This window comes from Onychostruthus taczanowskii, unplaced genomic scaffold (assembly GCF_017590055.1).
Source record: "Onychostruthus taczanowskii isolate IOZ18803 unplaced genomic scaffold, ASM1759005v1 scaffold20, whole genome shotgun sequence".
NCBI lineage: Eukaryota > Metazoa > Chordata > Aves > Passeriformes > Passeridae > Onychostruthus > Onychostruthus taczanowskii.
Window position 1 is genome coordinate 695,047 of NW_024499240.1, and position 26,740 is coordinate 721,786.

At 40.8% G+C, this 26,740-nt stretch overlaps 1 protein-coding gene across 3 annotated transcripts in view; it reads right to left on the reverse strand.

The window, feature by feature from the left end:
• The window catches only part of RBMS1 (RNA binding motif single stranded interacting protein 1), a 142,290-nt gene that overhangs the window by 88,985 nt on the left and 26,565 nt on the right, over nt 1-26,740 (reverse strand). Inside the window, exon 1 of one of the 3 annotated variants that reach the window (XM_041403285.1) lies at nt 1,739-2,069. The exons of the other annotated variants lie outside the window; for them this stretch is intronic. Coding sequence (XP_041259219.1) covers nt 1,739-1,801 — 63 coding nt within the window. The 5' untranslated portion in view covers nt 1,802-2,069. Of the gene's footprint in view, nt 1-1,738; nt 2,070-26,740 lie in introns of those variants that run through there. 3 annotated transcript variants of the gene reach the window in all.

Sequence of the window (26,740 nt, forward strand, 5' to 3'; positions counted from 1 at the left end):
GGGTCTGTTTGTTTTTCTGATTCAGTCGGCCCTTTTAGCTCCTTGAATCTAAGAAGTGCACTGTGAAAAGAAGAGCATCTTATCAGCCTGCTCCAGAGCAGCAGGCAAACTCACATCCGCACATAAAACACAGCCCTGCCAGCACGAGGCCTGGCCCCACTGCTCTCGGCTCCTGCCAACACCCTGCCCCGCACCCGACACACTGCACAGCCACACAAGGGGCCTTCCTTGATTAATGGTCCTCTCAGGGAGAGCACGAAATACTATCTGATGCACTGGCTTCATTTATAAAGTATGCAGGAGCACCAGACAAGATGATCAGCATGGGCGTATCCAGGACATTTATTAACAACAAACCAAAACCAGCGCACACAATCAGCATGTTTTGTTATGTATGGACTTGAACACTTTGACTACAAGATGCAAAGATAACTCCATGCACTGCTGGGCAGCATCTGCAGAGCGCTGCTGAGATAACACACCAGTGATTCTTATCAAAAAGATATTTCTATAAAATAACAGGGAGGAGAAAGGAAATAGCAGTTTTTACTTAAGCTTCAAGAAAATATGATTCCAACTTTCACTGTCAAGCAGGTCAGCTACACAGACCATGTGTCACCCCAACAATGCACCAAGCGTTCAAAATTTCCAAGCCTATGTCCTCATTACTTATATGGAACCCTTCACTGCTTGCAGCAGTGATATCTGATTTCCTATTTCTGCCCTTAATGCATTCTGACCCCAAGCAAAATAGGACAAACTTCCCCAGTATTGCTGACTGAACCTGTCAAATTACTCGTTTCAGCTACTAAGTGCAGCAGACACGGAAGGATTTTTTTCTCACCTGGAAAGAAGCCTGCCATAGTATTTTTGGCATGCTTTGTCAAGCCGGTAGCTTGTCAGCGACCTCTACTCCATTTACCCTCTGGCACACACACAGAGCACGCTTTCCCATTAACGTGAAATGTGAGGGGTTTTTGTTCCTTTTTTAAAATTTAATCGAAGAGTCAATGAAAAATAACACACTAAGCAGTAAATAATGTAAGATTAATACCAACATTGCATCTTGTGTGCGTAAAAAGTGCAGCCAAAGACAAACGGTCCAGCAAGGTTGTAACGCAACTATTTCAAATATTTTATTTCCAGCGACTAAACAAACAAACAAAGAAATACCTCTTTCAGTACAGCTCAATAGATGCGAGTGCTGCGAGCTTTTCAAAGAGATCATTCTGCCCATAAAATGTCACAGGGTCCCCCTGTGCCCCCCTCGGGGGGAGCTGGGCGCACCCGAAGGGCGGCAGAGGTTTTCTGGAGGGTTGTTTGAAAGAAATAATGCGCCCGGATCCCCTCGCTCGTTTCACCGCGAGTGAAAAACATCCAGCCCCAAGTTTCGCTGTTGCGACACCGGGTTCTTTCTAACCTGTTGCCGAGCCCGGCGGGGCCGGCACCCGCCCGGCCCCCGGCGGCCGCCCCGCACCGCCCCGCACGCCCCGCGAAGGTGACCCGGCGGCGGCCGCCCCGGCACTCGCCAAGGTCACGGCGCGGCTCTTCAGAGGAGGTTAAAAAAATTAAAAAGGAGAAAAGAGTTTCTTTTTTCAAATCCCAGCTCTCGAGAAGTGAGCAGGCTGCAAGCCGCAACTCACGCCAGTCGCCACCCCTCTCCCCACTCCTCCCCCAGCACCTCGGGGCTGCGGGGGGGACGCGGGGGTGCCACAAACGCACGCTTCCCCTCCCTTACCTGCTTCCGATAGGGGGTCCGCCCGCCGCCCGCCGCGCTGCTGTTGCTGCTGGGGAAGATCATCGCCCCGCCTGATCCCCCGCTCCCCCTCGGGATGGGGAGCAACTTTGGCGGCCGCCGGGCTGCGGCGCGGCGGGGCTGCAGGGCGCTCTCCGCCTCCGTGCCTTCTCCGCCGGCTGCGGCTCCTCGAACCCTCCGCTCGGCCTCCGCCCTGCCCGGCCCCGTTCCGCGTCGACCCTACCCCGCGGCGGCCGCCCAGGCTGCCATCCACGGGCCCCCGCTGACCGCCGCCGGCTGCCCCAGCCCAGCCCAGCCCGGCCCGGCCCGGCCCAGACCCCCGAGCGGCCGGAGCGGGACATCCCGCGGCGCCCCGGCTGCAGCGGGGACAGCCGCGGCGCGGGCACCCCCCGACTGCGGGGCTGACCGCTCCGAGGCGATAAACACTGCGCCCTTTAACTCTCCTAAGTTTTTCTTGACTAGGGATGGGGAGGGGGGAGGAACATCCGGTCACAGCCCTCTGCAGTGCCTCAAGGCAGCTTTGGGAAGCGAGGGGAAATTCTTAAGTTTCTTCACGAAATTTAGGCCTAAGAAACGTTACAATTCTTAGGCTCTGAGACAGGGACATACGGAGGCAAGGAGTTCCCAACTTCACTCCTGGTACTCTGCACTGTTTACATTGCTGTATTTACATTACCCACTGATGTTGACAATCTATTTTCTAAGAAAGTCCAGAGCTCTGTCAGGCCACTGATCAGTGACACTGTAGAAGAACTTCTGCCACAGACATGCATCATCAGGCACCTTTTGGTTTCTCTTCCTCTTTCTGACAATACGGTGGCCCCAATCCCATACACCTCAACATGGCCATAGGAAACAGCTGGGAAGGAACAGAAAATTGCAGGTAGTTCATTACTGAAACGCCAAACAACAGCTGAAAATGCTAGTATTTACAAAAACATACAATCTTCAATTACTGACTTCCCTAGAAATAATCTCTAAGTATTTTGGTATCCTAATATATTTCTACTATAGATCAGAGCCCATCTGAATACAGCAAATGATAGGAAAGCACCAACACTTGGCAGAACTACATTCTCCATAACTTTCCTTTTTTCTCTCTTTCAAGTCCTAAAACGGATCTCATTCCATTTGGCCTCAATTTGATAACACAAGTTTAAGGTCTACTGGATGAAAAGGATGAAAAGCACTGCAGCCACATGGTGATCACTAGCACTGGAAATTATTTGATGGAATAAGTTTGTACCAGCAGGCTTTGTGTAAGGTCAGGTACTGTCTGTCTGTACTACCCTAACTTCATGTTGGATCACAGAACATTTGTATTCCCACTGCTGGCATAAAGCTAATGCCAGAGGCTTAATGCTAGGATAAATTCAGACTCCCTGGCCTGGTTAAGGCCTCATGCCAGCTTCACAACAACATCAGTAGGCATCAATGCTGAAAAAGCAAAAGTTTAGCAACTGATTCTGGGTGAAACCTTTTCTTTTCTTTTTTTTTTTTTTTTTCCTCTGATCAGGTTAATTTTTTTCCATATCATTTCCTTTGTTGGGTTCAGCACGTGGCTGTGCTGCTGCTTGTGCCAGTGTAATGGAGGAGGTAACACTGAGCAAAAATAGGCAGGGGCAAGAGGGTGGATATGAGTGCTTGTTTTGGCAGCAGTACTGGATTATATTGGCTTAATACATTCATCTACCTGCAGCTTGATTTGACAGCAACGTAGCTGTGTGTTCATGCCTTCCTGAGATGTGCCACACACAGCAGTCGATCTGTGCTCTGATCTGACTTATTTCAGAACCCTTGGTCACAGATGTCACAATCAGACTCAGTGCTGGAGAACTGTCTTAAAGCAGTACAAACTGGAACAGTGACAGGCTACTTCCCCTGCTCAGATCTCTATTCTCAACCGAAAAACAAGAGAAATATTTTCTGGACAGTGTTGCAGTCACCCCAAAGGGGTGACAAAGCTTAAGTCTGCTCCACCTACGGGAGGCTTTGTTAGCTGGAGATGTGTATAGTGACCACACCTTCCCCTCGCAGGGAAAAGCTTTTCAAAAACCATCAATCATCCCTTGCTTCCTTCCCTCTCCTCTTCCTGCCCCACCCCCCAGGGAAGAGGCTGGAGGGATGTAAACACTGTATGCTCGATTGGGTCTCAGTCACTGTCATACCAGGGAAGGCTCTCCAGAATATTCCAAAGCAGTATCTGAAATGCTGCTGTTTTGCTCTTTCTGCTGTCACACGTCCCAAGGCTTCCTGTGATTTGGACCCGATTTCCCTCTCTTAGATTCAGTATGTGGCCCATTTCTCTCAGTTACTAGTACTCTCTTTCCTAACATATTAGGAAAACACATAACAACAAATATAATCCTGTAAACATCTAGTAGATCACAATCTAATATTATAGGATTATTTATTTTTGTTAAGGAAAAACTCATTATAGAATTTTCTGGGAAGAAAACTTGATATAATTTCCCAAGTGCTAATGTGCCTATCAACATTATCTGTTGTTTTTAAAAGGCTTGATTAATCTGTCTCCATTTTTGTCTCAAACAGGGAAATAGCTGCCTTCCAATTTGACAATGTTACCAAGAACACAGAGCCAGACTCCTTACAGCATTGTGTCTGGAGAGAAAGGGACAGCAGAACTAAACTGAAACAAGCAAGTTTCTGACTGGCTGTCAGGACAGACAGACATTGCTCTGAGAGGCTGTGCACTCTCCATTCCTGAGCATTTCCAAGACCAGAATGCATACAGCCCAAAGCAACCTGACCTGATCATTTTGCTGATGCTGCTTTGGGCTGGAGGTTTGACTAGAGATCCCCTGGGGTCCCTTCCAATCTGCAGCTATGCTCATATGGAAAAGCTGCTTTGCTCTTACTCCCGAACATAGGCAAAATTATTTCTCTTTAAACCCTGTACTTGAGATTATGTTTATAAAGCTCAAGATAAGTGCCCGGACTTTTCAGTACTTGTGCAGTGATATATCAGTTCAAGTACTGACAACAGTTTTCCTATATATTTTCTGAGATGCAAGAAGCATGCCTTGTTTGCAAAGAACAGTCTCAGTCTTACTGACTTAGCAATGCCAAAACTGAGATGCCTAATCTGTAAAACGTAGGCAAATATGATAATAAAAACCATATTCTCAAGGACTTTGTTATTAACTGCATACAACAGGTGTGAACAGACTTGCAGGTAGCCAGGCATATTGCTGCTTGCAGTTATAAATGAGCAATTCCTTTTGATCCTAAGGGAAAAAGGTGGCCACAGGGTCTAAGAGTGCCTCCTCTATAAATCATTCAGAGCTTCTTTAAATTACCTAGAGTTGCTTATTCAAGAAAAGAAGGAAAACTTATGAGCAGCTCTGGTGCATTTCAGAAATACAATGTAGCAATTTACATGTTCTGTTTCGTTAGTTTGCTTGCAGGTTTGCAGAGAAATGGTTACAAATACAGAAAGAAAGACTTGTCTGGAAACCTGGAGACCTCTGAAAGTACTCAAGAATCTTTCCAGTAATGCTTATCAATCTTAACAAACAGTAGACTGGCAAAACTAAGCCATTATTTAAAAAACAGTTCTACGCATTTAAGCTGCTACTTTACCATTTCTGCTCTAAATCAAATTCATGGCTTCCCTTACTTATCTCAAAATTCAGCCAAAGTAGCTATTTCCCCTGAGGGCATTCAGTGTCTCTGCAGGGCAGATGGTCTCTCAGCCCTGGATCTGCTTTAAATGGGAAACACAGTCTATTGCAAACCCCTGTGAGTCCACACTGGAAATCCTGAATTTCCTTACAACTCTGCTCTCCTGACCACTTCAGGGCCTTCTGAAGACACACTAGTGGAAAAGTGACTGTGGGCACCTCATTTCCCCACCTTGAGGGTACTGAGGAGACTGTTGCCACACTGTTCAGTTCCCTGAGCATCCATCCTCGCATCCACGTGGGCATATGGAGAAAGATAAAAACCAGAGTAGGCAGGAAGCTGAGCCACAACAATGCAAAAATACTTTAAAATACCCTATGCAAGCCAAGGAAGCAGAATGCAGAGCTGAACTTTGAGAGATATTAAACACTTCCTGTAAAGTGTTAATAAAGGGATACGTGAAGCTGAGTATCATACAGAAGCAGATTTTTAAATTTTGGTTTTAATTCATCTATTAGAGCTGAAAGCATGAAAAGAATTTCTAACAACCAAAGCAACAGAGTAAACTTCGTTATATGGGAAGCTCCCTCAGAGATAAGTTATCTCATAATTAATTGTTTTTATTTAAGTATTCCCAGTATGCAGGTAATGAAAGAAATCTGTATCTAGCTAAGTGAGGATGAGGAGAGGTCAACAGAAATGGGACATAGTAATGTTGTGAACATGCCAAAGACTTAATATAGAAAATCTTCTGTAAATTTTCTTTTTTATTAAAAAACAAAAATTATTACGAAACAATGACTTCTGCAGAAGTATATGATCTGCTAAGAATGAGGTATTGCATACACAATAAGAAACTGCTGTTTAAGAATGCAGTCTTCAAAATACTCACATGAATATATTCAACAATAAGAAAAAAATCTCCATGATGATCTGAAAAGTGAAAACAATTAATCTTTTCCAGCTGTACCATTTCAAATACTGGTACCAAAGTACCAAATTACTTAGACTCTACACTAGAACTCAAAAAAAAAAAAAAAAAAAAAAAAAAAAAAAAAAAAAAAAAATTATCACTCATTATAAAATATATCTGCACAGTCACTGTAACATTTTTTTTATCTGAATGCATCAGCTCATTCTCTCTGGGAGTCCTCCAACCTGTCTCTGATTTTCCCATCACCTATACTGCTAAGGTTTTTCCCTTAAATCCAACAGCTCACTGTGAAACAAGAGGAGTCTGTGCTCCCTGCAGTGCTCACAGAATGCATCTGCTGTAGCCACTGGGGTTGTACCTCCAGCGGCATGCTTTGACTCCTATTCATTTTGGCTTGCTGTTCATTCCTTCCATGCTTCCATAAATGTTCTTGGAAAGACACTTAATATAAATTGCACAATTATACATAATTGTTGCCATTCCTTCACTGATGACTGGTATTATGAATATGAACATAGTGAGCAACAAAATCTCCTGCTAATGCTATGCCAGCATTTCATATTATGGAAAGCACTATTTATTACTTAAGAGACACAACAAGATACTTCTTTATAGAAGCATTTCCACTGTCAAACAAATGCCCTTCCTAAATATAACCTGTATATTCTGGAAAGCACAAGTATGAAACATAATTACTGTAAAGGATTACTATGTAAGAGAAATTTAAGGAGGTTGCTCATAATCAGTAATGAAAACACAAGACAAAATCCAATCCTCATTTGTGGAATGAAGTGAAATGACTCTTAAAGATCTCATTTCTGCTATTAGCCTGATAATGTTGCCAGACACTTGTTTGAAACTATGAAGCAGTCGAAGTGTGTAAACAGCTGCTGAATATATTATAGAATAAAATAATAAAGTCTGTCCAAAATGACAAAGCATATTGCTTTTTCTGTTTTGTTATTAACTATGTAGAAAGTTCATCAACATTATATTGGATAATATTTATTTTTTAAGAGAGAGACTACTAAGAATAGCTTACTGTTTTGACATGCTTTTTTGACCGTGCATTTTTACATTTTGTGCAGAATAAATTTATGGAACAACAGAAGAAGAAAGCAAAAATATTTGCTAAGTATTTTCTAGGAAACAATTACTCTAGGCAGCTATTTGATTTTTATATATTTACATATTTACATATTTACATTTTAATATAGATATTAATAAAAGAAGCAAAATCTGGAAATACACAAACATTTTTTCTAAACTTCACTTTGTGAGGTTCTAAAGCAGGGTCATATATTCCAGTTTTTTAACCAGAAAAAATGCTCTTTCTAGCCACAGTACTTCCATTTTGAAGTGCTGTGACATTTTTGCTGTGACATTGTTCACCATATTGACCAGGCTTGAATGTTTACTGTTTCATGAGAATTTTAGAAATAAGAAAGAAATTAAAAGACTCCTACAACTAAAATTTGTTTGAAGATTGAGAACAGTTAATGACAATGAAAAGAAATCACTGCACAATGGTTAGAGTGGAAGGTGTGACCACAAATCAGCCAGACATAATTTATTTTCCTTTGTGTGTTGTTTTATTTTTTTGTATCTAAGGCCAAGGAATAGCTTCAGATTTATCAGTTCACTGCTGCAATAGAAAAAAAAAATCAGCCTCTTGCCTGGTCTTTGCACATCTATAAATAGGGACATACATTCTGAATCCATGAATGAAACAGGCACTATTTGCATTGTAAGCAAATTTGGTACTAATGCCACGAGGAGCAGGCAGGAATCATAACACACGTGGAAAAAAAGGAAGAGGACAGAGAAAGTCATGTATGATATGGCACATCAAAAAGATGGAGTTGTCATCAGCAGTGCAAAATCAGGCTCGAACACTCAAGCACAGGCTTGAAGAATACCCAAGGAAAAGCCAGAGCAGGTCGTGTTCTGCAAAGCTCTGTTGCAGGCAGCAGGCTCACCAGCAGCAGCAACGAGCCAGACTGGGGACTGTGTACAGAAGGTGCATACACGTGGGTACCTTGGAACAAAACCACAAAACACCACTCTTTCCAAAGTTGTTGTCCTAAGATGACTCTTGGTTTTTTCCCCCTTTCCCTGACATGAAGTCCCGTCATGTTTGTTCGACAAATACTAGTAGCCAAGGGAAGAACTGACAGCTCTACCCACTGACAAGCACTGTGCAAATTTTTCCTGTCCTCATACACTTCCCTGTCAATTAACCTCATTTCTGACCTGCAAATGTCTTTACAGTGCTCCAACTCCCCTGAGTACACCATCAACACTGTACCAGCTCTCTGGGGCTCGTTTACATGATCTCGGCTGGAGTGTGAGAAACTAATTTACATATAGATTTCTAAGGGGCATATAAATTTAATCTGTTTCAAAATTATAGCCTTTACCTCTGTGTTTGTTTTATAATCACCTATAAACACAAACATGTTTGTTTATAATGCACAATCTGATTTTAATGACCTAATTTAGAGTACAAAGTGAAGAAACAAAGTCATGCGTCAGAAGTTAAGCAAATGTTCAATAATGAGCCTTAATCTTATCTCATTTTCAATATTTTTAAAATAAAAACATCCACATAAAACTTGATAGAATAGTTCCTGAAGTACCTGGAATAGCTTACATTTCTAAGAGGCATTATGTATTTCGGTCTGCCAAAGAAGCTGTAAATTGTATTTTTCCTCTCAAAGTACATGCTCTACCCCTCTGAATTTTGAAGTTGTGTACTTGCTACATCTGCAGCACCTCCACAATATCAATATAACACAGAACAAAGTGATCAACAGATACATCTTCAGAACAAGAAAATTCTTCCTCCTATGTAAATTCAGTGCTCATAAAGGTCATCTGGCTCATGGTCATGGCAATGAAAGACCTCCACCATCAAGGCTCTCAGCATTGGCATTGGCAGGTTCCCCACAGCCCAGTCACCTGCAGAGCCCACCCTCAGAGGTGAAAGAAGGGTGCAGCTCCTGCTGATGCAGCCCTTCCCCTAAGGGCTACAGGATCCTGAAGGTGTAGGGTGTGGCTGATGCACCACAGACAGGTGAGGAGCAGCAGCTGAACACCAAAGCCATCTTCTGACACCTGTCTATCCATCAGCTGCAAACAGGGGGTTTCTGCCACTTCTGCTCTGAGCTAAACTAGCAACCAACTGCATTGCTACCCCAAGTCTGTGTCTTCACCATCAGCATTTGAGTTTCTGTAATTTAAATTCAGATATGATCTGAATATTTATGTTCAGTAATCAGTAAATTAATCAAGATGGCTAGGACAATTTATTTCAGGGAGTAACTCATAGACTTATTTACTAATGTTCCATACTAAGTGTCATGGGCTGGCAGCAGCACAAATCATGGTGGGAAAATATTTTATTGCATCATAATTAAGTTTTACATTTATTTAGGTAAATAGATTCTTAGAGTTGTTTTCAACACATTCTCTTGAGTTGGATTCAAAGTATTTATCAGACACTGCACAATCATATTTCAAAGGTCTGCTCAGGAATATCAATGCACATAAATCAAAGATAAAACCTGAAATGAAATCCTGGTCTGATCAATAGATTTACCAGCAAGTCCCAGATTTCACCCAGAATGAAAGCACTTACACTGTGCTTCTGTGATTTACTGAGTTTATTCCTCAATATATTTAATGCTCAGAGATGCTGAAAAGGAAGAAAGCTTCTATTCCTTTCCCCCCTCCTGCTCTAGCTTCATGACTATGAGCCCTTTGCTTAATCCACTCTTCCTTTTGCTTACTGATCAAGTCACTAATCCAGCAGCTTTTCTTTCTGACATGGCAGGGAGTTGAGTTGGGTCACTGAGGTGTCTAACAAGACCCTCACAAGTTAAGTGGCAGGAGCACACAGCTGGGGAAGGCAAGGTGGGAAGGTGTGTGTCCCTCCTGCGAGCAGGCTGGGTGGCTTCACTTAGTCTAGGCCTCCCTCATGGAATTTTACTCAAAACATTTTCAACCAAATGACAATCATTTTTAAGAATACATTTCCAGTCATATTCCAGAAAAGTGAAGTTATTGCAATAACCAGACCCAGACGTGTTATGCAGATGCGCTGCAAGAGAGGTGGGTGAGCGAGTTCAGATAACACAAGAATTAGGCTGAACTTTCGCCCCTAGTTCCAGTGTTCTTTGAAGTTCTTCACTGCCTTGGCAGCTCCTCCCCCTATCTTCCACTATTGCAGCTTCTGTCAGAGGCTCTGCATAGTCAGGATTTTCTCCATTCTGGGATGTTCAAAAAGAATTTTGCACTAAGCTCCCCAGGGGCCAGATCTTCACAATGTTTCCGTGCTTGCAAGTACAGCTTGCTACACTCATTTCTCAGAAGAGCAAAACTCCCAGCTGTGTTTGCTGAATGCGGCTCTAAGACAAAAATTACTTCAGCAAATGGCTACAGGAACTTTCTATGAGTACTTACTAGGAGGAAATAAGATGATCTTCCTCTAGCCCGACTTAAATTTGGATAATTTTCTCAATAGTATTTTAACATGAATCTGTGAATATATGCCCATGCATACACATCAGGCTTTTGCTATTTATCCATCAAAACCACAAGTAAACAACTGCCCACTTCAGGACCTGGTCCATTTGTCCCCTCATATAATCCATAAGTACATCATGAAGACAACTGGGCACTATCATAATAGTGCTTTTGACCCTAAGACACAATTTACCATTCACTTTCTAAAAATCATTAAGAAGTTTTCATGTAAATGTTTGTTTACATGATTTGTTTACAGATGGAGCTTTGTTGTATTTCTCAAATTTATCTGCCAGATACAGTATTCAACCCAATTAGCTGAACTCCAGTCCAAAATTCTATCTGACTATATATATGGTGAAGTACACAAAAATGTGTTTGGACAAACAAAATGCTTTTGGAGACCCACAGATACCACTACTCCAGAACACGGGCTTAGGAACTCGAGAAGCAAGGAAAGGGTAATGAGTTGGAAAGGCAAACATGCCTGCTTCTTATACCTTCATTGTAATCAGTTACTCTACAGCAGACAGTCTCATTACTATAAATTGCAACTAGAGGCATTTTTGCCTTGCAAAGGAATTCGTAAAAACATGTCAGATCATGTCAGCTGAGATGTTATATAAATCACATTCTGCACTAAGTGAAAAAATACATTTTGCATCCAAGGAATTTTAGATTGTTTTCTGAGTAGAGCCCACAGTTTCACAACTCAAGAAGAATTTTCATCAGAATTACAGACATCACTTAAAAGACATGAAAGTTGAAAATCTAAATATGCCTAAATGCTTCCATTTTAATCCCCTTCTTCATTATATTTCCACTAAAGTTGCTACTTCATTCCGCAGAAGGGTTGTTCCCAACAGTGCCTCAGACTGTGTAAGCACACCATTAGCTTCTGTGTGTTCATGTATGGAAATAACATTACCCAGAGAAAGAGGAGTGCTCTGAAATCAACTACAAATGTAATGACAGGAGATATGAGCAAAGAAAAATCCTTATATTATAACACTAACTTCAACTGCTCCTGCCACCAGTAACTAACTCCTAACTTTTTCTGAGACTACGAGCTCTTTGACTTTCTTAAATCTGATTCAGTATTTGGTAACTTGAGATAGAATAAACCATTATTTCCTAGTGACGACATACAATATGACAGTTCATGGGTGTTAATCATGTAGGCACATGATTTTGGAGGACCTAAGCCAGAGTGAAAAAAAGACAAGAGAGCTGCATTAATCCCTTGGTGACTATATTCAGTGGGCTAAGCCTTAGTTTCACCAGCAGATTTGACCAGATTTTTCTTTCTTCATTCTCACAGAATGAAAAAGAAAAATAGGAGAAGCTGAGCCTTTGAGATAAAAATCACTTAAACTGCAAAATAAAGCCCAGTTTGCATCTTTGTTAAGAAAAAAAATTAAACAATAATATTCCATATTTTGTATCAAAATATGTAATACCTGCCCATAAATCAGCCTAAGCAGCATCATAAATAACAACTCATGTTGGGTTTCCTTGCTGTAGTTTTTACTAATGTCATCATAGGATACAGAAAAAATCTGTTTATTTCCACTAAAAAAATCAGGTAAAGTCTTTAAAATGTCACCACTGTAGACGACCTTTAATTTTTTAACAAAACAAAAGGCAGTCTTAAATTAACTAAAAGGTTAATTCTAGAATGTATTACCATAACATTGCCATTTAAAATAGTACATCCTCTTAAAATCTATATTTCAGATTCCTCAACTACAGTTGGTTTAAATACTTAGAATTTTATAAATACTGATTTCCCATTAAGTTTGCCTGATAAAATTTGAGTTGAATCAAAACTTTGCTAGAACTTCTTTTGTTAAAATACTAAACCAGCCAGGCAACGTGCCTCTCATTAACCACCAACTACTTCTTGACTGGCACTGTCGATTGCCTGCTAGGCAGCTCACCCTACAATAGAAATTATTTTATGGTATCTACCTACAGATCTCAGTTTGTGCTGGACTGCTCCTCCTTCTTGCTTCTTTCATGAACTGTAAACAATAAAGTAAACATATGGGGGGGACAGGGGGGGGAGAGGAAACCCCACCTCTTCAAGCTGAGAAACTCCAGGCTTCTGAGGACAGATAGTGCTTAATACTATTTACTAAACCACTGCAATTATTTGGTAGCTGATCACACTAATAAACCCTGTTTGGCAGAATGGGGACTTGGGGCTACTTGAACAGATGTGAGCTCCTTTTCTTCACTGAGACTTCATTTGTAGCAGACCTGATTTAATAGCTGTCTCTCCCTGCCATAGCATTCCCTCTGCACAACAATGCCAGCCACTTATTCCACCCTTCAAAGCAGACATTGCCACACTCCTTAGCGGGACTGAATCAACTGCTTTATGTGGGTGTGCTATGAAGTGGAAAAGAAAACTGATACAGTTTAAATCTGTAGATATTCAGATATATATGTTTTCCTTATGTTCTGATGCAGAGCCGCTGTAATGCAGCAGGATTGGCTAGACCTGGGAAAAGAGGCAGAACTTCTAAATCTCACCCAACTGCCAAGGGAACAGAAACATCAAGATGCAGTCTGACTGCAGAGCCTTGACCAGGCTCAAAACTGAAAGCAAGCAGTTACTCGGGGGTTTACGTAGCTGCATATAAAATGTTCTCATTTTGAGAGACATTTGCAAACACAGAATGTCCTTAGTTTTGTCTTAAAATCTCAAACTTGCAAATGAAATAATCTCTTGTTTAGAACCATGCTTCAGTGAAAGACGATGTGGTATACTATGCACTTGGAAACAAACTAATAAACCTCCACAAAGAGAAGGAAAATGGGTGTGAGTTATAAATCTGAATATCAGTGGTTTAAAAATAATGTGGAGATGTTGCACATTTAACAAAAAGCTTAGGTTCACAAATTTCCTCACGTGCAGGGCAAATCTTTCTTCAACAGCTGAAATCATGGTTACAGTAACTTCCTATTCAGTCATTTCCTTAATTAAACCATTGAACTTTAATGTGAAATGCAGCCATTACAAAACCAGAAAGGAATCTGAACAATAACAATCCAGACAAATGGACAGTGCAATAAGCAACAGCAATATCAAGAACACTGGCTGGCACATTTTGGTTGGAATCAATGATGCTGTAATTCCCTGAGATATCAAATGAAGTTCAAGTAAACTCTGTGTTGGATCAAAGCTGCATGAGCTTCATGACACGATGCAGTGAAAACTTGGCACAAATGAGCTCTCCTTGGTAAAGGTTACTTAAAAACAAACTGTATGTCATCTTTCTCCCAAGTTTTTGAAAGGTGACAACTTTAGTCCAGCAATAGCTGTGCCTCATCATCATCTCAAACATCAGTCCTGCTCTGAAACAGATTACCCAAACTTTTTAGCCCCTTTTTGCCTCCCTTCGACCCAAATGGACGCACTTTTTAGCCCCTTTTTGCCTCCCTTCTACTCCAACCTCACAGTCCCCAGTGGTGCCCAAAAGGTCAATGTTCCCATTTTAAGTAGGCTCTTTCCTGTGGGCAGTCCCTACATTCATGCCTGTCTTTGCCTCCAAGTGGTCCAAATGCCCAGACAGCCAAAAGCCAACACCTGGGAGGATGCAGGTCACCCCTGCCCTACCCAGGGCAGTGCCTGCTGCATGTGCTCCTTCAGCAGTGCCAGAAGCCCCGGCTGGCTGCAGAGCTGTGACACTGCCGGCATTCAGCGAACGGGCACCAGGGCAGGAAGCAGCGAGGAGTTCTAGGCGGGCTCCAGGTACCACTCTGCCCCCACAGTGTAAGCCCCGCACTGCGCACTCTGCCTCAGCAGCAGCAGCGCAGCTGGTGTGTGCTCCTAGCTGACCTGGCACCTGGGTCACATCTGCATAGCCAAACAGTCCCAGCAGGCACCGATCTGGTCACAGTGTTAGGTTTTGATAGTATTCGATACTCTTAGCTCTTTCCTGCTGCCCAGACACAGTAATAACTTTGTGGGTCTCTAGTTACACAGCCAGCTCACACCCCGCGTAGGTGCGAAGGGTCACGGAGGCACTGCAGGGAGGGACATAATCTGTTTTCCAGGATGGTTTAGGTATTGGAGCATGGTGTCTTCCTGAAGATGCAAGGCCATGAGCCAATCTAAACAGACAGCACCTTAGTTTTTGAGGCATCAATGGGTCATTAAAAAGTAAGACAGAAAAAAGAGTTTACGGAACAAATGCTATCAAAATTCTAGTGCCTACTATCTAGAATATAGATATTCTTATAGAAAACCTTGTGTTTGATCAGGATGGTTTTGACTGGTACAATCAAAGATTTTTCAAAATAATTGTAAATACATATATACTGCCTTTTTCTTTTCTTTTTTTTCCCCTTACATTTCTTGCACAGCTTAACTCAAAAGTGAAAGGCATGTTAGATACGTGGAAGTGACTGACCCAGTGGATCCATGTCTACCATACTTGGATTACCTTAAAACTTTAAATTGGGCTAAAGAAACAATGTTTAATTGATAAGTGTTATTGCAGAGATTGATGCTCAGTGAAATAGGCACACTAAAAACTTGTAATTATTCCAGGTATCACCATACCTCCAAGAATACTTAGTTAAAAAACCAAACAGACAAAACCTCAGTAAAAAGATTATTTTTAAGACACTGATCTGTTTAGGCTGTGGAATAAGACACAATGTGTTCTCTTCTTTGCCTCATACAGGACTCTTCCAAATGTTTCTCCTAGATAATTGTTGTTCTAAATCGGAAAAAAAATCCATAAGGATAAAAATCAAAAAATCCCTTAATTGCGCATTTTAAAGTGCATGTTGTCTGCAGTCTGACCCAGCTCGCAGACAGTGGGATTTTTTTCCCATGTAATGGAATGATGGGTATCATGTTGCTAACTTCAATGCTGCAATCTGATTTGCGCAGGCCAGCCCAAGTGGAGAGCTACTGAAATCAGCTGGATTCCTTTACGGTACAAGATAAGAGAGCACAGATAACGCTGAAGACTGAGGGCTAGGCCTAGAGCCTGCTGATTTCTCGGACTGGCTGCACTAACATTCCAACACAGCCTCCGTGGCTCTGCCAGCAGCGCTCTGCAGGGCCCAGCGTTCACCTTACACTGGAAATGCCCTGCGGCTCAGTGTTCTGGATAAACAGAAATCTTGTTTTCACAGGTGTCAATCCAAAGTGACTTTTTGGTCCAGTTCACAAAACCCAGTGGGGAATGAATCCTGGATTTCTCTGGTGCTAGGTGCTCGCAAAACACCGCAAGTCTTGATGAGCTAGTAATTAAGTAATAATAGCCATCATAAAATTGCAAAATTCCTCTATACTAGATAAGACCATAATCCTGCTGGGTGTTATAAAGATAACCAACTGCTTTTTCCTTGAAATTAAACATAAATGTGATGATGCATTCTAACATACTGTTCTTAATATTGCTTTTACTTTACAAACTCTGTTAAGAGAAATATTTTTCAGTAATTGTTTAAGAAAACCAGTACTTGTACAATAACCAGTTAAACAGACTGACACACAGAGATATGGAGGCTTTGTTTGTAATGAAGATACTATATTAAAGGGAAAATAAATCTGCTTTTGGAATGGATGTCCAAATTGAAGGGGTTTTTCAGGTGATAGAAGTGACTATTGTGCTGGGTCTCCAGCCTGATTACTTCCTGCAGTGATGGTTTTGTCATTGTGCCACCACCACTCCCCCGTGACTTCTAAACAACCCAGGGTCACTGTGTCCTCTCTTTAATTAGTATCTCACTGCTGGAGGGAGGGGAGAATGTCAAGGAAAAAAAAGAATGAGAAGACACTGTAAACAAAGGTCCTCAGGGGCATCTTAACAATTTGGACCAGGAATGAAAAAAATGCTCTTTTGTTGGTGGCAAAAGGAAAAGGAATGGTTGGGGTGGTCTAAATGTTAATTTTAGTTACATGAATTTGGATAAAATAAAGAGCAACAGTGCTAAGAAAAAAAAAAAAAAAATCTGTTCCCAAGAAGGCTTCATCACCCAGCAGATGAGGACGCATTCTACATTTTACAAGAAATGCAACTCAAATATGGTGTTCCAACCATAAGGCAACCAAAGCCCTAAGGAATAGCCTCTGGTTCCTTAAGCACTATGACTGAACTCAGCTGGGGTGATAGCAATTATTTTTATTTGCATTAAAATAAAATCTCCAATGGGTATTTTTTGTACAAATATTTGGACTGCAATCTATACCTACGTTTTTCACAGAAGAATTCAGATAATCCAACAATAATGTAAAACAGCATATAAAGCAGTAACAGAACCCCACCACATTCACACTAGGTAAGATTTTACAATATTTTGTAAACTACCTTTTTTCTTGTTGTGTCCTGGTAAATTAGGAAGTGAAATTTGATTTTAAAGCAAAACTCTGCTGACAGGATGGCTTCTCTTTAAAGCTGACAGCATGAGAAGTTAAATGGCACTTTGTCAGTCACTTGGCTATCTTAACACATAGGAGGTGGCCTTCCCCCTCCTGGAATTTCCTGCTCCAAGGTAGGCCCTCAGGTTACTCATGCCATGAGTGAAGGGAAAGGGAACAGAAACCACTCATGCTTCTGAAGAAAACCATACGTGTGAGGAGCTGCAGAAGAAACAAACACTTGGAATACCCCATTGAAAGAGGAGTCCCAAATTCAACCTGGAGCAAGCACTCACACCCCATTCCAGTGCCTGCTGCCTTGAGCACTCAGGAATGGATCTCTCTCAAGTTCTGCTATCAATATGGCCACAGATTTATATAAAGTAATGCAATAATGCTAGTAAGGAAGAAGAGGAATCAACTCTGTAGCCTGTGGCTATGGCATTCATCCCAAATATAAGAAAACCACATTCGAATCTTTTCCCTTATATTCTGTTTCCAAACTACTGAATGCAGAAACACACTCGGAGTATATTTTGGTCCTTAGGTACCCACAGAATTAGGCACCAGCTACGGCAGGGTTTTACTGGAATGCCCCAATGACAGACTCAGCTGCTCAGCCCCTATAAGGATTCAAACATTCCATTCCTCTAATTAAAAACAATTGAGTAAGTTGGGTTTGGTGACTTGTCTTTTTTGGTCTTGTTTTAAGGCCCTGGATCGTGAAGTCTCAAGAACAATAGACTTGTGTCAACAACTCTAACACGTTGCTTCAGTCCATGGATGCTTTTGGTTCTGTTTTGCCTCTTGAAGTTCCTGTGCCTTGAGCAGTGTGGTCTCCAAAAGGTGGTGTTCAGTCTCAAGGGCCTAAGTGTGGCTGTGAGCTGAGCATTATTCCATGGTTTCAGTCTATACCACAAGAGTGATGCTCACCAATATGCAGGTGAGTTCAGATTCTACCTTTCTACAGCATAAATATATAAAGAATCTCATATTTCATCTTAAATGCGTTAAAAAGTACTAAACATCTCCCATCTCTTCTGTGTAACACTGCAGTATTAAACTGAAGAACAGTCTGATTTGTAATTGTTTTGTTTTTTTTACAGAATCACCTGCACCTTTCTCTTTTTTGATCAGTCCTATGATTTTCATGACCTGAATTATGGTGCCAAACAGGGCCATTCTATGTGCCCTAACTCTTCTCCCACCTCACACAACCACAGCAGAAAATTCTTTTTAAAACACAAAACAAGCAAACCCACCAAAGTCTCTGTATGAGGGGAAATAAAAAGCACATTCAAATAGTATGAATTTTAGCTTTAAAAACATTGACATTGATTAAAGATTTCCATAGTGTACAATTTACAAGAAATTACCTCAGCAGGGTGAAAGGATTCAGTTTCATAATCACAAAGTTCCCTAACTCCACGGTATTATATTCCAAGCAAGCTTGTATATTAAGTTTAATTTCACTTTTTTCAGGAAGTGATTTTACTCAAGATTGAATACAGCTGTTAGCAGAGCTCGCTGTTCCAAAAATGCTTCAATGCAAACTGAAAAGAGATGTTTCTGTAGGTGAGGACTTGCAGCCAAGCTCCATTTTCAGAAAACACTACTGAAAAAATACAGACTTCAAATATTTAAATACTAAAGAATGGGAGAGGTCTGTGGAACACATTTGATGACTTAAACTAATTGCTCCATCTTCTTTGACAACACAAAGCTAGAAGACTCCCTGCTTTTAGAAAAAGAAACATGACGGTAGATATACCTCTTTTTATTTTGTGCCAAGCATTAGTATCAAACCCTCACTTTTCGGGGGGTGGGGGGATTTAGTTTCATTTACTATTTCATCTTGGTTCTGTTCTTTTAATATACACAGAAATGTATGCTGGCATACAGAACAGGGCCTCTGCAGAGGAAACGCTGCCAGCTAAAAACACAGGATGTAATCGAGACCACAAGAGACACATACTCAGTTATAAATGTAACTATGCTGGAGGTATGGGAAGGGAAAAAAGAAAAACCTCTTATTTTTTGCTGCCAGTTTTAATTGTTTCAGTGATATTTTCCCACTCTCATTTTGTGCCAGTATAATAATAAGAAAAAATAATCAAAGTTAATTACTTTTGCAGCTAAGATAACTGCTGGATTCAGTATCCAGCAGCCCGGACGACCATTTCTCCTTGCAGGAACTCCCCGGGTGTTTTACACACATCTCGGATGACAAGCACACACTCTCCGTGCAATGCGAGCTTTAGCAGGGCACTATCTGGTCAAACAAGTACCAAACGCATAATTAAAAGCAATATTAACGTAGTCTCGAAAAAAAAAAATCGTACTAAGGAAACTAAATTTAAGACTGGTATAATTGCACAGTAGTAATCCATTTTCATCTCTGATTCGCCTGCTTTGAGACAAGAGAACCGGGAAGTAAAACAGACTAAAAAACGGGGGGGAAAGTGAAAAAACCCCAAATCCTGTCTTTTCTACAACAAAATATTTCCTCTGAAGCAATCGAGAGTAAGGGAGGACCCTAAAACGCTTCCCATTTTAATAATAAACGGGTTTCATTACAACAGCAGTAAAGACTTTTAAAATCTGCAGTTAACAGGCGGCTCCAGCCTCCCGCCGCGGGCCGGCGAGCGCGGGGCGCGGCCCACAGGGCCCGGGGCGGGCTCGGGCCGCGCCGCCCCCTCAGCGCTGCCGACCGCGGCGGGAAACACCCCGGGCCCGGGGAACGGCCCGGCAGCGCCCTGAGAGGCGCTGGCTGAAGCAAAGGCAGCGGTCGCTCCCAAGGAGCGAGCCTTGCCAAAGCCGTGGCGTTAGGGCATAGCGGATGTTAACTTTTCTCTTAACTTCACGGCAAGTGCCCGGCCCGAAGCGCGGGAGGAGCTCCAGCCCCGGCGGCGCTCGCAGCCATCTTGTCTTTCAGCTCTGGAAGTCGCCGAGCAGAACAAGCCCCGAAGAAAAGCTCCCAACGCTAAAATTCCCCGCTAGAGGGAGCCCCAAAACCCCGCGGCATAAAAGGAAGAATAAAACTGTATTCAGTTAGGGAAATCGCATTTTGACTTTTTCGGAAAGTTTGTATGTGATGTATTTAGAAGACTCCACCGCCCGCCCACAGCCCCCAGTGCTGCAGAGCTGCCGCTCCGTTGCCAACAGCCTCCCTGAGTCACCGCAATATATAAAGCAACCTTGAAGTTTGGAGGCTATCACTGTTACGCAGTATTTATATAAACTCACCGGTTCATAACGCACTTCAGAAATAGCATGGAAGTCAAAACTCCCCCTAAAATATTTTCTATATGAGTATGCTCAGTCTGAAAGGCAGATACACGTCCACATGCACAAGTGGAATGTGCATCGCAAAAACCCTTTTTCCAACCCTAATGAGGCTTCCCTGCTGATGTGCAGTAATAGGGAATAAATTCTGGTTTTGCTCAAACCATCAGATGTTTTATCTCTGAATCCAGTGGGGACACACTGAGCTCTAGACGAAGCTAACTGGAGGGATCCCTATGATTCTCCACACTATGGCTCTAGGGTTCCACACAATTTCAAGGAATGAAGCAGCTCTTGGGCATCAGCTCGAAAAGCTGTAGAGATGGGTACAGTCCTGGGATGCATTTGTCAGTTAACTTCCATCCATCCAAAATGCTTTACAGCCGCTTGACAAAGTGTGGTTTGTGCAGAAGAGTTGTGTTTTGCCTTGAACTAAGAACATCACAAGTTTCTTCTTTGCCTATTTAACATTTTTCCTTAGGAAATACAGTTCCTACAAGAAAGGAAAGGAAGAGAAAACCACTTTGCACAAAAGCCTGAGACCCACATTTGAGCAGTAAAAAGGCCCTATTTGTGATAATAGACAGGAGTCTATTCCTATGAAGTTTGACATATGAAGTTAACACACCACAACAGGATGCAAGAGCTATACAGGTTCTGTTCTGCTTGTGCCACTTTATAATTCCTCTACTGTGAATTCATTCCTCTCTCACTGGAATACACACTGATAATCCTGGGATCATACTTTAAAGCTATTTTGAACCTACCAATGAAAAAGGAGGCATTAATACTATGATATTAGAGCTTTGGTTGTTCCTTATCTACTGTTAGTTTCTCCATTCTTATTTGAACATTTATAAAAAACCTGTCATTGCATATATTCTATCAACTTCTTTTTACCCTTGGAATTTAAATAAGATTTTATGTACTTTGAGGTTTTATTTAATCCATTATTAGTTATTACTGTTAATTTCAAAGCATTCTGCTTGTACACTTGGAGCACGATCCAAACAGTTGGATAGTTTTGCCCCTGTTTCATGTTACCTGTTTGGAATCTTGATCTTTATGCCAATTCTTTTTTAAATAGTTGACTCATACAACATTTGGGAGATACATTTAGGTCTTCTTCTCAATACTGCTTTTGATTGTAACAGCAGAGAGCACAGAATACTTGCAGTACTTCAGAAACAAGACCTACTATGAAGAAATAACATCTAAACAGAATATTACTGAAACATGCAATCAATAGTTGTTGGACAAGCACTGGTTTAGTCAGGGTCAAGAGAGCCATCAGGTGGAATGATGTTTCAATGCTTTTCCTGACCTTAGGTCTTGATAGCTTAATTTTGCACATAAATATGCACGTAAAAATAGTGCATAAAACAGGTATTAGCCGTATGAAGTATGTGAATACTACTCTTCTGGTGATTATGGCAGAATGCACAGCACCCTGATTGCTGTCACCTAATCCTCACTGTAGCATCTTGAAACCTCAGTAGTCAACGTGGCAGACATGACACATCTTCAGGTGGGACAGGGAAAAGTTCTTTGCACTGCAGAGCTGAGTAAACAGAAGAATCTAAAATATTAGAGCTAATATACAAGAAAACAAAAACAGTAGTGATTTGTTATCTTATTCATGTTTCATTACTGCGGGTTTTAACAGGGAAAATAAGGGGAGACAAGAGAAAATGTGACAGGCACATAGTGAAAAGTGACATTTTTCTGTCTACCTTGCTGAAGTGATCTGGCAGGCTACTGCAAATATTATGAAATAGATAATGGCTAAATATTATGAAATAGATAATGGCTGTATGAAATATGGAAAATAGAAACACGGAGGCAGTCACCAAACAGAAAAGACTGCATTTGAAGCCTGCAAACATTCATAATGGGGACTAGATCTGATCTAAGCAAGCGTCTGACTGACAAAAAATAACATATATATATGTATCTGGACCAATTCAGATTTCTAGTTTAGCCAAGAGAACCGACATCGTGTTGACAGGCTAGCCTTGCAACAAGAAAGCCAATCAGAACTTTCTCTACCTGTAATAGGGAATTATGCAGTTGCAGTACCATTCTTCCAAACACAGAGTCAGGATTTATTTCTTTGGAAGTACAGAAGCGTTTTAACTAAAAGGACAGTTTAGGGACTGCAATGTTCTAGGAGGTGGCCCTGCTGCTAGACTTTCTTCTGTCTTGAGTATTATTGGAACAACCTCTTGTCTTGATTATTTGCATTCTACCCAAGTTATCCATTACTGTAAAGTGGATGACAAGCAGGTAGTCTGGGATGGGGAGGAAGTGGGACCGGACTCATGAATTCCCCATGCTCTGGGTAATTACTTATTCCAGTGTTAGAAGACTACTGGAGATTTGATTTAGATTTATTTGAAGGCTCTGGGTAACAGACACCTTATGTCCACTTTGTTTTGCTAGAAATACTTCCACGAGGGGCAAGGCAATGAAGAGTAACAGCCCCTGTCTGTCCTCGTCAGGAACACACAGAAAACTCATGATGATCAGCAAGCAATAACAAAGACATTCCTTGTTTTCTTCTAAACTTGGTTCTACCCTCACAGGGAGGTGGAAGGGGTGTCCACCAACACAAATCATTGGGTTTTTTTAAACATATGTTTATTTATTCTTTTTTACTTTCAGAGGTATATCAATAGATAAAACCAATCCTAGAGATAAAACAACTCCACAGTATCCCATTCTTCCAAATTCCTAGAAATAATGCTGACTCTCAAGATCTATGGATAGATTCCTTGCTCAGTTGGTCATAAAGCATAGAAGTCAGGTCAGAGGGGAGGAGAATTATAGAAATAATTCAATATTGATTTGAAAATGGTGGCTGAACAGCAGAGACAGATTGGATTTAAAATATTATCCTGCTGTGGCTGCTATCCTAGGCAACTTTAGGATGCATTTGCCTATTCTTTGAGAATAAAATGGTGCCTTCAGCTGCAGAATGCAGAGCTTCCCTGACAGAAGTAAAGAACTTTGCCCCATGTCAGCAAAAATGGCGACATGGATCCATACAAAAAGGAGATATTTGCATTAGCTACAAATTCTTTCTCCATGCCCCCCCTCCCTCCAGCCTGTGTGTTTGCCATTACTGTGGAGCACAGAACACACAGATCACTCTTAGGGAGGAAGAGATTGTTGCTGGGGTCAGGCACAAGGTATTTCCTGAATTCATTATTTTCAAGTACAAAGTTTTGCAAGCCTGTTGTCTGGTCTGTCAGACAGCACTTTGTTTTCTTAGTATTTGAAATGTCACATCTTAACATGCAACTAGAAGTTGTGCTTTAGAAAAGTTGTACTTGTATGCAGCGTTCAAATATATAAACACATGAATGTTTTAAAAAATAAAACTACATTACAGTATATTATTTATATAAACATTAAGTTATCAATATACATAATCAGTATATTATTTGATACAAGCTTTTTTTAATATTTATATATGACATATATACATGGGAATATCGTAGTCTCCTAAATGCATGCTAATGAATGTGGTGTGTTGTCAATGAATTATAAAACAGCCATTAATTCTTACTCAGTTTTCACAGTGTACAAAATAACAATCCTGGGATTCATCTTTCCACAAAGAACAGACTAAAGAGGCTAAATTTTGACTAACTGCTTTCCAATCTAAGTCACTTGGCATATTTTTGTATTACATGCATAAATTTTAATTACTAATTGGATTTATTTAACATTTTTCATTCCTGAAGCATTGCACAAATAATGAAGCCTCTCAACACTATTATTACTATTCATGTTTATTATTTAGTCATATTATTATTATTACTAAACTTTTCATTTACAGATGGTGGAACATCTGTAACCATTTTAGGGAGCTATTCTCAAGCGTAAACAGAAAACAGCAAGGTTTAAAGACTTTTCCCCATTAGTGCATTGGTTTTTAAAAGCCTGCTCACAAACACAGCATCCAGTTGAGAACTCAGTGTCTTAACACCTGCACAATAAAATCTTTTGCTCATCCATGCCATACTCAACCTCACTGACAAGGGCCAGAACATAAATGTTCTCTAGCCTTAAACTTGCTTGACTAAATAGGAAATAACCATGAGCTATTTCCAATAGCTCCCAAGTTAGCTGCAGTGGATCATTCCTGGGCACCAGGAGTACAGGAAGCAGTCTGTTACTATTATTCCCAGCCTCTTTATGTCCTTAAAACCTAGCTGATAACACAATTCTGTAATTTTTTTTTTTTCACTGAATGTGATCCTACTTATTGCCTTTGCAATCTTAAAGTTTGCTGCTAAGGCAATTACAGAAAAAGTGATCTGCATCTGGCCTGGACCCTAGCTAGTATGGCATGATTTTCATATTAAATCTCAAAAGGTTTGGTTTTTAGCAGTTAAGGACTTGCTTAAATTTTGATTAAGACATTAATCCCAAAGTTAAAACTTAAATTCTTCCTGAAGTTAACATCAAATCCTTCCTTTTCTACCTTAAAGGTTTAATAGCTCTGGAAATGCCTAGATCATATTTTTCAATATGGGCAGTGGGAGATGAATTTCCCCATCTGCCCTGTGGATTTACTTCAAAGCTGCTTTTGGAAGTTTGCCTTCAAAAAGAATGAGTGTGCAGCTCCCTTTTCTGATTCTGCTGAGTGTTTGAGGAAGGGTGACAACTGAGACAGTGGCCTCTGTAAGTACAATAAACACAGGCTGGGACCAGCATTCACATCAACAAACAGCCATGGAACACTGACAACTTTGTCCCCTTCCTACTGGCTACTATGCCTTTAGACAGTAACATCAGATTGGAAATTAGGTATGTTTGGGAGAAACAAAGATTTTTTTCAATAAAGGCATGTCAAAATCATTCACATCTTTATAAACTAACTACACTCTCATTCTAAAATCTTGAGCATTATAAATAGTGAGACAATTTGCCAGATGTAAAATAAGTGAACTCTCAGAAACCATTTAATTTTTGCTGTAGTTAATTGCACAATCTGTGAAAAGCAAAAGTATAGAGAGCAGGTCACAGAGGCAGGACTTGATTAAAAATCATTTATCTTACAGCAATAAGGGTTCAATCAACCCTTTTATAAGTCAGGAAGAAGATAGAGGGTTTACCCCTATCTTCCATAAATCAGGCATGGAAGTAAGGACAGAGTTTTAAATATACAAGGAGGCATTTGATCTGGAAGATGGATTCACAAGGAGGGTCCAGAGAAAAAACACAACCAGTCTGAGCTAATCTCTCCATTAGTATCAGGGATAAGCACCATGCAACAAAACCAACAAACCTCACAACAGTTAATGACAATAAAACCCTTTACTTCAATCTGAACTTTTCTTATTAAATAGGTAAATATATAATTTCAAAAGGATCTTCACTTCCTTTAAAAATCTTGAAAATTAATTGGGGCAAAGAAACAATGAATTCAACCTGAAGCAGAATGCTGTTAACTGAGTGTTGCGTTGAAATCTCTAAAAATGATATATTTCAGGTGAACTAATATATTCCATTGTATTCCATGGACTCCAAATGCATTGCCTTTCACTCCCAGTTTCCAAATTCCAGCAACTCAAAAAATTCTTCAGATAGTTCTTGACTTATCAGATAAACGACAGCCCTTCCAACTATCCAGTATTTTGAACCACTTTATAAACCCCAGACAGATAAGATATGGCTGGGTTTGAAACTAATTAACAGACTCATACTTTAAGGCATGGGTTCCTTCGAGGCGTTGGGATGTTAGAAGAGGTTGGCAAAGCTCCTGGGTGTGGAAAGACCTGTACCCCCTGCTCCACCACACACCCACCATCTCACCATCCGTGCGCCGGTTGTTCGCTGCTCTGCTCTCCTTTGTTTAACTGCAGATGTGAAGTACAGTGTGCTGTTTAGATGACTGAAAAGATCTATTTACAAATACATCTTCACCTTTGCAAGTCTGATTTCTCCCTAAATATTACATGCTTTCCTCATTCCATTTTCACTTTATGAACTTTTTCATGTCCTGTGATATGAAGATGGCTTCACCAGTAAGAACAGACTGACTGATTGGATTATTTCCTTATTCTGTACAACAGCAGTCATTGCTTACTCAGAAAAGGTAGTTCATTTCCCCCTTACTTTCACACTTTGAGATTAAATTAATTTCCTCATTTAATTTGTAGTTATGAAAATATGTTTTTATATATTCAATTTTTAT